This window comes from Aythya fuligula, chromosome 21, assembly GCF_009819795.1.
Source record: "Aythya fuligula isolate bAytFul2 chromosome 21, bAytFul2.pri, whole genome shotgun sequence".
NCBI classification, from domain to species: Eukaryota; Metazoa; Chordata; class Aves; order Anseriformes; family Anatidae; genus Aythya; species Aythya fuligula.
Window position 1 is genome coordinate 4402805 of NC_045579.1, and position 10864 is coordinate 4413668.

Sequence of the window (10864 nt, forward strand, 5' to 3'; positions counted from 1 at the left end):
ACCATTATTAAAAATAGTGTGCAGAAACACAAAAATACCAATGCCACAGTTATCTGTAAGGTAGGAACAAACTGTCACATGTAAGAATAAGCTTATTCTCACGTAGGTCAGTTTTTCCTTAAAACTTGTTCCCTCACCCCAAACACCCAAGAACCAGATTGAGGTTTACATGGCTACTTTTGTTTAAAGAAGAAAAATGCTGTTTAAATTTATGGACATACCAGACCTAAAACATCTTCCTCTGCACAGCTGTTTCAGCCACTGTGGTATATTTCGGAGCCAGTGTCTGCTAGCACTCGTCTACAAGAAGAGTTATTCCAGAAGAGTTATTGCAGTTAACTCCTCAGGCGCGTGCTCTTATTCCAGACCCCACTTATCCAGCAAGTCCTGCTCCAAGGAGCCTGCAGTGCTCGCCTTTATCTTGCTTTTCCATGCCACCTTCTTCCCCTGTGATTTATTTTCACCCTTGGGTGTTTGTGCTGGTAGTTAAGCCTGCCTGCAACTGAGAAACAGGCAGCAGTGAATTTATTCATGAGCACACACGTCAAAATGGATAACCAGCCGTCCCCCTCTGCCAGACCAGACCAGTTCAGGCACTCATTTCTCTTCTCCATGTGAGCTTTTGTGGCAGCCACACCACCACAAGCCCCATCCTTTCCCATGCAGTGACCCTGGGAGGAGCACAGGCTGGATGGACCTGTCCACCTTGCTTCACGTGCTGCCAGGCCACAGCAGCTATTTGCACCTTCATTTGCATCCTCACCACTAGGATTCAGATCCCCTGAGCAGGGGATTTGAGGCCAATGCTCAGCTGTCTAAAACAAAGTCCCCTTCCTTCCCCATCCTGCAGACTTGCAGGTCCATGAAGGGTCACCAGGCCCAGCTCCTGAGGACCCTACTTAACCTCAGGGGCCTGGAAGTGTGGCCAGGCCTGGCACCACCCCAGCCCACACAGCTCACTGCTGTTCCTTGGGGTCGGGGCGCCATCTCGTGTCAGCACCTCAGTCCCTGAGTCACCCCCAAGCCATCCAGCAGCTCCTTCTCTGTGGAAGCAGGTCCAGCATTCCCAGGAGGAAGGCAAAGATCCCTTTGGAAATAGCCTCTGCTCCTATGCAGCATCCTCGCTGCTGGGAGCCAGGACCACAGCCACGCTCCAGTTTCCTTCTGGGGCCACTCCATATGAGCAGGTTTGTCGCCAAGCCTCCATCTGGATAATCAGCCCACGTTCTCCCATCTTGATTTCCTTTCTACAAGCTGCACTCTGGCATGCTGCGGCAACTTACCCATTAGAGAAGGTCACGGAGTACTTGGAGATATCATGAAAGCAGAGACAGCCTTTGTTTGTGGTAGGGAAAGTAAAAATTAGGATGGAAAGAGCAGGGTCTCTAGGTAGAACTGGATGTCTCCAACCCTGTGAGCAGCTGCACTGTACATTTCTATAATCACTTAACCTTGTCCTGTCTACACAGAGATGCAGCATGTTAGTTCTGTGTGCCCAAAATAGATGTTCGGAGAAAATTCCCTCTCCTTGTAAGTCAGTGTCCTTGAGCTGAAACCCCAACACCACCATCCCTAAACACCCTAACTACCTTAAATGTGTGCTGTCAAGAGGGACACATGGGTAGTTTTTAAAGCTGCCTCCCACAGAAATTGTATAAGCCTCTGAATGGCAACGTGAGCTTCAGTTCTGTGGACAGAGAAAAAATGTTTCAGAGAATGAAACAAAAACAGAGGACAGTTAAAGAAAAGACCATTCCTGTGCTGGTTAAACACAAACAACTACCCTGAACAACAAGCTTTTCCCTCAGTAATTATTGCACTGCAGGCAAATAACAGCTTTGGGAACTGCCATGTTCCTCAGCCTGCCCCCATTATTCTAACAGCCTAAGAAGCAGTGTGGTTTCCTTCTCCATCCCCCACGATACCAGCTATCCACTTAAGGAAAGCAGCAAATTACTGTGTGTAGGCTCAAACCCTGCTGCTTGGCAATTGGTGAAGACCCAGGACTACAGCGAGCTCACAAATCGGTGTCAGCATTTAGGGGCCACAAGCCACAGAAGCTCCAAGAGAGCCCAGCCAAGGCCAGTGGCTGGCTGACACCACGATGGGCTGCACGGACAAGACTGCAGACCCACGTGCACATGAGACTCATTTTGCTGAGGCCAGGACTGTCCCAGGCAGAGCTGGGCAGAGGATGGAGATGTCATTACTGTCTTCGAACCTGAGAATCAAAAACCAACAACAAAAAAAGAATTGGCAGGTACTTAATATAACGAGTCTCCCGTTGTGCCTGCGAGGTAGTTCAACGTTAATAAAGTCCTGAGAGGGGAAACTGAGGCACTTCAAGGTGAGGTAACGTGTCCAAAGTCACAGTCTGAGTCTGGCAGAGCCAGCAATGCTGCCTGGACTCCTGCTTAGCTCTGCACACTGAGCTGAGCTCAAATGTCAGAGGCACCACAGGCCACCGATTTCCCAGAAGGTTAGAGGAGCCCGTCAGATATGAAGCTGCTGCTGGCAACAGGAAAACATGGACGTTGCGTAGGAAAATCCAGGCAGATGAGGGAGGAGGGACATGGAGGACATCATCCAAGCAGAGCTTCATAATCCACATACCACACCAGCTGGCCAGAGCTGGGGCTGACACCCGAGATAGGCCACTTCCTTGGCTGCCGGCCCACCCTGCTGATCTGGGTGGTGATATCGTGCTTGCCCTTCCCCATAACCAGCACGAACACCTGCCTGGCTTTGTTGATGAGGGACAGGCTGAAGCTCATCCTTTGGTGAGGTTTGACAGGGCTTTCTGTCAGCACCACAGCCCGAGTGCCTTCCAGGCCGTTTTCAGAGTCGGGGAAGAGCGAGGCGGTGTGCCCGTCAGTGCCCAGCCCCAGCAGCACCAGGTCAAAGCTGGAATTGGCCACCAGGGCCGCGATCTCCTTGGCATAAAGCTCCGTGCCTCCATCCTCTTCCACGCAGAGCCGCTGGTTCAGGTGCACGGGCATGGGGTGGACGTTGAAGTAAGGCACCCTGATGCTCTGCAGGAGGTGGCTGTGCAAGCTGAAGAAGTTGGACTCCGGGTCAGTGAGCGGGACGCAGCGCTCATCCACCAGCCAGATGTGGGTGTGCCTCCACGGGAAGGCATAATGGTGCCTTGCCAGCCGCTGGAATAGGGCCACGGGGCTTGAGCCACCAGACAAAGCCAGGTGGAACTGCCCAGAGCCTGCCACAGCCCTGTTTGCTGCCTTCTCAACATCAGAAGCCAGCTGGGAAATCAGGTCCTCGGACCACATTGAGACCAAGGGGCTTTGCCGAAATTTGGACTGGATTGTCTTGAAATCACTTGGCATCGACCTGTCGGGGTGCAGCAGTTCCACCGGCTCTGCCGCCGTGAACGCCAGCTCCCCGCTCACCATTTCAAAGTCCAAGAGGTTCTGGTTCTCCACCCCACCAGGGTAGAGGCGCGGGGGCTGGCGAGAAATGCTGTTCAGCAGCGGTGTCCAGAAGGCCCAGGAGGCCAGCAAGTTCTCGGTGGTGATGAAGAAGTCCTTCCTGCCGTGGTATATGTTGGAAATAAGGACAGAATACGCATCTCTCTCCTTCACAGGGCTGTACACGTAGTAATCAGACAGCGGTTGTCCAAAAACATGCAGCTCTGGTTGACCTACAACTTCTCTCCAACTGCTTTTTGGCATGACAGGCCTGAAAAGGTTCCTGCTCACAAGCACTGCAGGGGTGTTGAGTGCGCCATGTCCGATGTAGAAGATGATCTGCTTGGCTTTACACTGGCTGTGCCCTGCGTCCCGCAGCGTCTCGCTCTGTGTGCAGTAGGCCCGGTTCTTGAAGAGAACACGGACGTAACCTACCCGTTCATCCAGGGCTTTCCCAGAAGTGAGGAGGAAAGGGACCCCTTCCCAACGCAGGCTGTCACTCTGAACGAGCACACCTGAAACGACAAAGTGATCTTGGCCACCAAATTCAGCCTGGAGCCTGAACAGCAAGCAGATTTGAGGGGAGCTGTCACCTAGCCATCACTCTCCTTCTTTAGAAATCTTGGCATTCGCTGTGTCTCTTGCTCCACATTTTGCTCTTTCATGGCAGCACAGGACTAACTGCTCTTTAGCTACCCTGCTGTGCTTCCTCCCAGGTATCCTACTTGCTTAACCGCCTTTCATCTCGCAAGAAACCAGTTTCTAAGCATGAATATCATTCAGACAAAACCTTTGATGTTCAGAAAACACAGCAGGGCCAGAGATTGCCTTGTCATCTATCAACCACATAGAACTCCCCATGCTTTATCCTCCAGATACAGAGAGCAACTCAACTTTATGAAAAGGTGAAGGAGTTTACAGGCCACTCCTGAAAATAGTGCACAGAATAATGGGGCTTAACTCTTATGCAATGCTTTCCATCTGTAGGATCACTAATTATCAGACATGACACCAGCATTATTTTGTAACAGCTCCCAGCCACCGTGCTGATGGATGCCTGGAGACATCCCTGTGCCAGCAGTGACGTCCAGCATCACAGAGTGAGGACTCCCATCTCCTGCTCTCCTTGGCTGTAGACTACTCCCCCTCACCAGGGCCCAGTCCCAAAATCTCACCTGCGAAGGTTGGTGTCGTGCTGACGTAGTCCTGTCCCTTCTTCAGTTCCTCCTGCACGTGGCTGGCGTACGCCTGATACTGACCCAACACAGCACTGTGCTTCTCCAGGCCCCGCAAGGACCGGAGGGCCTGCAGCTTGCACTGCAAGACTTCTTCGGTCCTACTCAGGTTGGCCGGGAGCTCCATGGTCAGGAACATCAGGGCCTCGGTGAGGTGGTTCTGCAGCACATCCCGGATGACTCCGTACTGCTCGTAGAAGCTGGTGCGGCCTGCGGACCAAGAGGAGGGAAGAGACTGATAAAGTGATGTGGTGTCCTTGCAGCCCTGCCCTCTGCTTGTGTCATGTGTGTGCCGAGGAGAAGACCAAATTGGTTTGCACTGCTCTTCTCTTCTCTTGGCCCAACAGTTACTGTGAAGCTATCAAGCCTCTCCCCTCCCTCCAGAAGGAGGGGAGAGAAAACTTTCCCCCCAGTTTTCTGTCACTGGGAGGCTCTGGCTGGGCCATGCCCTTGAAAGACAAAATTTTGTGCACAAAGCCCTGCTGCTCTGCCTGCCTGACTTCTCACGCAGGGGTGTGTGTGTGTGGGAGGTGGACAATCCACTTATTAAGAAAGTGACTCAGAGATGCCTTTCCGTAGTCCAGCAGCAGCAGGCTGCACACTGCAGACTACATCACGGCCGTAGTCTTCCCCGATTGATTGATACATTTATCTCCTTTGCTCTAATCCAAAGGCACATTCATTAGTGTAATCAATGCTGCAGACTTGCTGGGAGCCAGGCTGCAGCTGAAGCCGCACGGGGGAAGGAAGATGTCAAATAAAAAATTACAAAGTTGTTCGGAAAGGGGAGGGCATAGGGAGCAGCTGGGACCACGCACAAACGGCACCGTTCCCCCCAGACCTCTCTGCAGTGTCTCCCTCTCCCAAAATCAGGTCCAGGCTGCCAAACCAAGGGTTACACAAAGCTTGGTAAAACTGCATTAATTGAGTTTGTGGTGGCTGGGGGCGGGAGTGGAAGGGAGGGAGGGAGAAGAGGAGGGTAAGGGAGTGGAGAAGCAGCCCTGATGTTGCAGAACTGAGGGCGCCTGACATCCCAAGAACTGCTGCGGGTGGCAGTCCAGCCCAAGTGCTTTATGCTGAGCACTGCAGAGCGGATGCTGCAGCATTGCAGGGAGAGATTGCAGCCGTGCCCTTCAGCAGGAGACCCATGCTAGCAACTCTGGGCTTGGATTTTTCTCTCTGCAAGGCTCTTAGTGCTGAGAGGAAGGGAATGAAAGTGGCCAATACACACACAAGGGAAGTGTAAGACAGTCCCTCTCCATTTCCAGGGAGCAGCATACCATCCACCTGCATTTTTTTGTTTCCACACCAGCTCAAGGACCACTTTCTTGTAATTTGTAATCCTGCCAGTTCTCCCTCTCACCTATTCACCCCAGTTCTGTACGCTTGCTTCACCAACCTTTGGCATCCACAACCTCCTTCAGGACAATCTCCACTCTTTCCACATGATGTCGGTTCCAGATGGGATCCAAAAACTCCTGGTTCTGGTCTCGAAAAGGCAGGATATGGGCTACCGCCTGTGAAGGGAAAGTTCAAAAGATCCAACAAAAACTCACCACATTTCCACAGTACCTTCTCCTCACTTCCCCATCCAGCACTGGGATGTGGCCAGTGAGTGGCCACACTGGAGTGTTAGCAGGCATGCCACGTAGCAGAGAGCAGAGTGGGTGAAAGAAGAAAAAAAATCTGCAGGAGCCCGTTATGATACACAGTGGAGTCTCCACTGACTATACGTTAAAGGCCTTGCTGAAGCACTTTGAGGTTTCACGTGAAAAAGGCTGAAATGCAAACTACAAGGCTCTCAGTTTATAACCCTCAAAAGACACAGGTCTGAGTCAGACCGTCCTGGGATTAATGTGCAGCTCTGAAGTACTTAAACAGATCAGATCAGATGCTTACACTTCTAAAGCCATCTGTTTTCGGGGAGGGGAAAAAGACAAGGAAGAAATCCCCCCCCCCTTGGCAGAGATGCTCTCCTTACAGCTGGACGTGCACCTTTCTGAGTAAAACCTGGCCACGGTGCCACGGCTGGAACAGGCTGCTCTCAAAATGTGGCATTACGTTCCCCTAAGGCAAGGATGGCACGTCCTTGAATGCACTCCCTCTGGGACAATGCAGCTGCTGCATGTCCCGAGCTGCCCCTGCAGCAGCCAGGCCCCACACCCTGCCTGCAGTGCAGGACAGGAGGAATCCTTCTCCCCAGCATCCCACAAATCTCACTTCTCATCAGCTCTGTATCGTATCACATTGAAAACCGCTTCCAGAAGCCACTGCTAGCAGAAAGGCCTGCGTGTGATGAGAGGGGAGAACGGTGAGAGGGAAAGGGCGTTGCTTACTCAGCGAAATCAGAGCCCTGACCTTGGCGAGAAGACCAGATCAATCTGCACCTCTCCCTCGTGCACGCACACCACTCGTCCCTACACTCTGGCTTCCCTCAAGAGAGGAGAACCTTGTCAGCAGCTGCACATCTCCCCTGCTCTGCAAGATGTACAGCAGCAGAGCACAGGGCATGAACAGCACGAGGCCCTGTAAGCAAACGGAGGCTTGGGACACAACCAGGAGCACTGCCTGAATTTGGGAACACCCCCATCAGATGCAGGGCTGACACCCAGCGCTCTCCCAGCCACCGAGTCCCTCAGCCTGGCAGGAGGCTGAGCACTGCGAGCTGCTTACCTGCTTGCCCAAGTAGTGGTCCACCCGGTACATCTCCTCTTCCCTGAAGAAGCTCGTCAGCTCTGCAGCCAGCTGCTGGGCCGACTCCAGGTCGTGGCCAAAAGGTTTCTCCAGCACCACACGCAGCCAGGCGCCCGGAGGGGGTCTGCAGCTGCTGTTGATGTGCCGGGCAATCTCCGTGTAGGCAAACGGAGGTACCGAGAAGTAGAAGATTCTTCCAGCCTCCTTCAGGCCCTCCTGGCGAAGCAGCACCTCGATCTCCCTGTTGAGCACAGTGTAGTTCTCGGCAGTCTTCAGCTGGTGGTACTGGCTCAGCTTCAAGAATTGGTCCTTCAGCACAGCACATCTGTCCGGAGCCTCATCCGGGGGACAGGCCAGCTTCTTCAGCACGTCAAACATCAGCTTCTGCCCCGGTTCCAGAGCTGTCAGCGCAGCCCCGTGGAAAGTGAAGCTGTGGCCACTGCTCACTTGGTCCATGTAGAGCTGGAAGAGGCCCTGCCACAAATACTTCTTGGCCAAATCACCCGTGGCTCCCAGCAAGACCACGGAGATGTGGCCCTGGGACATCTCGGCTGGCGATGGCAAGGCTCCCATGAAAAACATGGTACACAGCACTCTTCTCAGCATCTTGGGAGAGATGAGGCTCACCCAGTAACGCTACAGAGGGCAGGATTAAGAAAGAAAATCTGTCAATCCATGTTATAACGCTGCAAAACACAGCGCAAGGTGCCTGCTCTCCCATGGCTCAAAACTGAGATTTCTGCCTGGATCCTCCATCCAACCACGATCCCTCTCCCCTCCATGATTTGAATCATGGTAGGCACGAGAGCTCTGGAGAAGACTGCAGCTGCCTTGTGCGAACCAGGAACTGGAAGACAGCTCGTGCTAAGGTCTTTCAGTAGCACAGGAATTGCTCCCAGGGCTGAGTTAATGAGGGGATGTCAATGTCTTTAGATTGTGAAACCGAAATCCATTTTAATGCAAATTTCAGAGCTGGCTACAATCGAACACGTGCTGGCAAATTCAGGCTGCTGCTTTCAGCAACCTCCCGTTTGGGACTTTGCTCAAGTGGTATTATGCTGTCTTGGCACTGCTTCATGTCAATATTGTCACAGCAGCTCAGAGACAAGCACGACCACTGGCAGTTTCAGCTCGCAGGCTCTTCTTCAATGCACTGTGCTCTAATGACTGGTGCGCACCACCCCTCCCATGAACACAGCTGAATTAGGTTCTAACAAGCTACCGGGAGACAAAATGGCCTGATAAAACAACACAGGGGAAGGAGAAGTTTAGTCCTTAAAATCAAGTCTAGATGTGAGCCAGTCGAGATGCTGTCTCACGATGGTTTTGTATGCGGCCAGGAGACAACGTGGGGCTTGTGCTCTGCCGAGGAGAGCATGTGTGCACCCGCTCCCTGCTGCAGCCAGCACCAGCTGGTCTCCCTGGCCAAAAAAACCCTCTCCTTGTTCTTATTTAGCCTCGTTTTTCTAATCTGAAAGAAGGCTGTTTTTAAGAGTAATAACACACCTGGTTCTTATATCTAGAAACAGGGCAAAGATCATAGATCATGAAAAATAATCCAGAATCTCCTGAATGGAGAAAGGGTGCTCTGACTGCTTCTCCCACTGGAAAGCTCCCAAAAAGGCACTAGTCCATCATCAACACTGAATCTAAACCAGTTAAAGGATGAAGATAACTTAAACCAAGGAAATCCTGAACATTTATCCCTACCTGCAGCTTGAACCAGTCATAATAACTCTTATATTGCTTTCCCCAGCACTCACCTGAGTAACGCAGGAGCTTTACAAAGGCTGCAGAGGCAAAAGTAGCTGCAAACTTGTCTTCTTCACAGCCCCGTGGGTTCAGATCTCTCTTCTCCTGTGACTGAGTGCACTGCAGAGTCACTGATCAATGGTCAGGTGAGCCAGATTTTGCAACCAAGATAAAGTATATTTACAGATATTTCTGTAAATGAGAGTAAAGACCAAATTACAGCGAGAAAATATGACTGCCTGTGCCAGCAACATCCCGGCAATTGGCCTATCCGTGCTGCCTGTGCTAAAAGTTCTGGTTACTGTTTGTGAGCAGGCAAAAGGTGGGAGCTTTGTAGCAACTCCTGACTCCTCTGCCACGCACCCCAGCGCAGCTCCGTGCTGGAGTTTGGCCACCAAGACCCTGATGCATGTCCCTGGCAGCAGCCCCGACCCCAGTCCCCAGCTTCCCAAGCCTACAGCCTCGACCCGGTGAGCAGGGGGTGGGTTTAATGAGCCCCTGTAGGGCAGCAGGATGGCACTCACATGCTGCTGCTCTCAAAGGTCGGTTTGCACTGGTGCTCCCTGCTTTTTCCTGCACGGGGATAGGGATGAGGCCACAACAGCCGAGCACACCTGCAGCTCACCCTGTGCTGCTGACGGGTGAGAGGGCCTGGGTGATCCCACAGGGCACATCACCCTCTCGTGAGAATCCAGGATCCACTCCTTCCTCTGCAAAGCTCCACATTGTAGCTTGTCAATCTAACACTCATCTCTGCCCAGCCCTGCCTCCTCGCTTTATTTAACCTCTGTGCACCCATTTACCAAACAGTGCTGGCGATTGCACAGGAGCAGAAGCAGGGCTCCCTGCACTAGGAATAATCATCATCTCAAGCACAGGTTTGGTTTTCTTTCCCCCACTATGGCATTATGGTGCAGATGACCAAGTTTCCCAGTGCAATAAGGTAATATTTACACTTGCTTAAGCAACCTTTGCTCCAGGAACCCAGGTTGGGCACGCTGCCTGCTGGGCATGGGGTCTGCAGGTACCGAGATGCTGCAGAGACCCCGGCCGAGAGCAGGAGCGTCCCAGAGCAGGGAAGGATTTGGGCAGGCCGTTCTTTTCCACCTAGCCAAGGAAACGAGTGAATTAGCCAAGCGGCTCGCTGGCAAATCCAGCTACAGTCACACGCATTTCCAAGCCAACTCGAAACTGGTTTCACAACGCTCCCAGTTGCAAAACAGAGCGCCCAGGAGAAGCGCAGCAAACCCAGGGCTGTTTGTTTGCTGCCCTCGTAGCCCCTAATCGCCAGGATTCCTATTAAAAAGGATTATTCTTTACAGGTTTCCCAACCACAGAGAACTCCATCAGCTTTCAGGGAGGAGACCCCTGGGCCCTGTCCCTATAAAACACAGGGGGAGCATCACCCAGGGCATCGCCTGCAGCTGGCCAGGAGCAACTTTCAGCCCCCGATGCACAAAAAAAGAGGAAAATCTCTCTTTTTTTGGTACCACTGCGTCCCCCCTTATAAAAAAATAACCCAATTAAGAGATGCACGGCCAGACCTGGCGACCTCCTCAGCACCTCACTGGTGACCCCAGCAGTGGCAGCAGTGCTGGGGGCTTTACTGAGGTGCTCCCCCCTTGGGGTACGGACACCCTGAGCCCCCCAGCGACCCTACAACCCCACTGCCAGCCCCAGGCTCGCCCCCCCCGGTGCCACCCCCGTGCTTTTTGGGGCATCCCACATCCACAACCCCGGCTCTGGGTGGGTGACACA

General features: G+C 52.7%; 1 protein-coding gene across 1 annotated transcript; it reads right to left on the reverse strand.

The window, feature by feature from the left end:
- On the reverse strand, window positions 1–9273 carry H6PD (hexose-6-phosphate dehydrogenase/glucose 1-dehydrogenase). Its single transcript, XM_032201230.1, has 5 exons — window positions 9118–9273; window positions 7334–7990; window positions 6060–6177; window positions 4601–4870; window positions 1–3940 (listed from the first exon to the last, which is right to left on the reverse strand). Exons 2-5 carry the CDS (start codon window positions 7958–7960, stop codon window positions 2583–2585), a joined length of 2373 nt encoding a protein of 790 aa, XP_032057121.1. The 5' UTR covers window positions 7961–7990; window positions 9118–9273; the 3' UTR covers window positions 1–2582.
- Window positions 9274–10864: the final 1591 nt, after the last annotated feature.